The 1,161-nt window shown below is 70.1% G+C and overlaps 1 protein-coding gene across 1 annotated transcript; it reads left to right on the top strand.

Moving 5' to 3' along the window:
- Window positions 1–532: 532 nt before the first annotated feature.
- On the top strand, window positions 533–1,153 carry AURANDRAFT_35712 (hypothetical protein; the record flags this gene model as incomplete). Its single annotated transcript, XM_009045227.1, has 1 exon — window positions 533–1,153. A coding segment is annotated over one exon (621 nt), but the record flags the coding sequence as incomplete, so codon positions are not given.
- Window positions 1,154–1,161: the final 8 nt, after the last annotated feature.

Here is a 1,161-nt window from a genome sequence, read left to right as displayed (position 1 = left end):
GNCCGCCACCTGGCTCGGCTCGCCAAGGTACCCCACGAACCCCCCTGGATAAGCTCACACGACTAGGGCGGAGGCGTACAGGAGCTGCCACTGGACTTCGGCGACTTGCGCTGCCCTGACGTTCATCTGTTCTCACCGTGCCGTCGTCGCCGAGCGGCCACGCTCGACGGCATCGTTGCGGGCGAGCACACCAAGCTCGACGGCATCGTTGCGCGCGAGCACTCCAAGCTCGACGGCATCGTCGCGGGCGAGCACTCCAAGCTCGACGGCATCGTCGCGGGCGAGCACTCCAAGCCCGACGGCATCGTCGCGGGCAAGCACTCCAAGCCCGACGGCATCGTCGCGGGCAAGCACTCCAAGCTCGACGGCATCGTCGCGGCCCAGCACTCCAAGCTCGACGGCAACGTCCCCAATGGCTCAAAGGCTCGTGGTGCTCGCGGCGCTCGCGTTCGCGGCGGCGGACGCGCGCGTGGCGTCCTCTCGCGCGAGCAGAGCCGTCGTCGCGGTCGACGGCAAGTCGTGGCGGTCGCAGATGACCTTTACGGACCGGATGGCCGCCGGCTCGGGCGCGCGCGCGGTCGCGCAGACCTGCCTCCACCCGATCGACGTGATGCGCACGCGGCTGCAGGCCAAATCCATCACGTCGGCCCTCGCGCCGCGGACGTTCCTCAAGGGCATCACGCCGCAGTTCGCGCTCGCCATCCCCGCCGGCGCGTTGCAGTTCACGTGCTACGAGTGGGCCAAGGAGCGCTTCGCGCGGCGACACATGACGGGCGCGCTGCCCGAGATGTCCTGCGGCGCCTTCGGCGCGCTCGGCGCGTCGCTGGTCCTCGTCCCGAAGGAGGTCCTCAAGCAGCGCGTGCAGGCCGACGTCTACCCGAACGTCGTCGCGGGCGTCAGGACGCTCATGAGGACCGAGGGTCCCCGGGGCCTCTACCGCGGCTATTTCGCGACCATCTCGCGCGACGTGCCGTGGAACGCGCTCTCGTTCATGTTCTTCGGGCAGGCGAAAAAATACTACGAGTCGATCGCCGGCCGCGCGCCCGGCAATCGCGAGAAGCTCGCGCTCGGCGCGCTCGCCGGCACGACCGCGGCCGTCATCATGACGCCCGTCGACGTCGTCAAGACGCGCCTCATGACGGGCGGCGGCGCGGGCGGCAT

This window comes from Aureococcus anophagefferens (assembly GCF_000186865.1).
Source record: "Aureococcus anophagefferens unplaced genomic scaffold AURANscaffold_1866, whole genome shotgun sequence".
In the NCBI taxonomy this organism is placed as follows: domain Eukaryota; class Pelagophyceae; order Pelagomonadales; family Pelagomonadaceae; genus Aureococcus; species Aureococcus anophagefferens.
The sequence above is the reverse complement of the archived record's forward strand: the minus strand, read 5'-3'. Positions and strand labels throughout refer to the sequence as shown.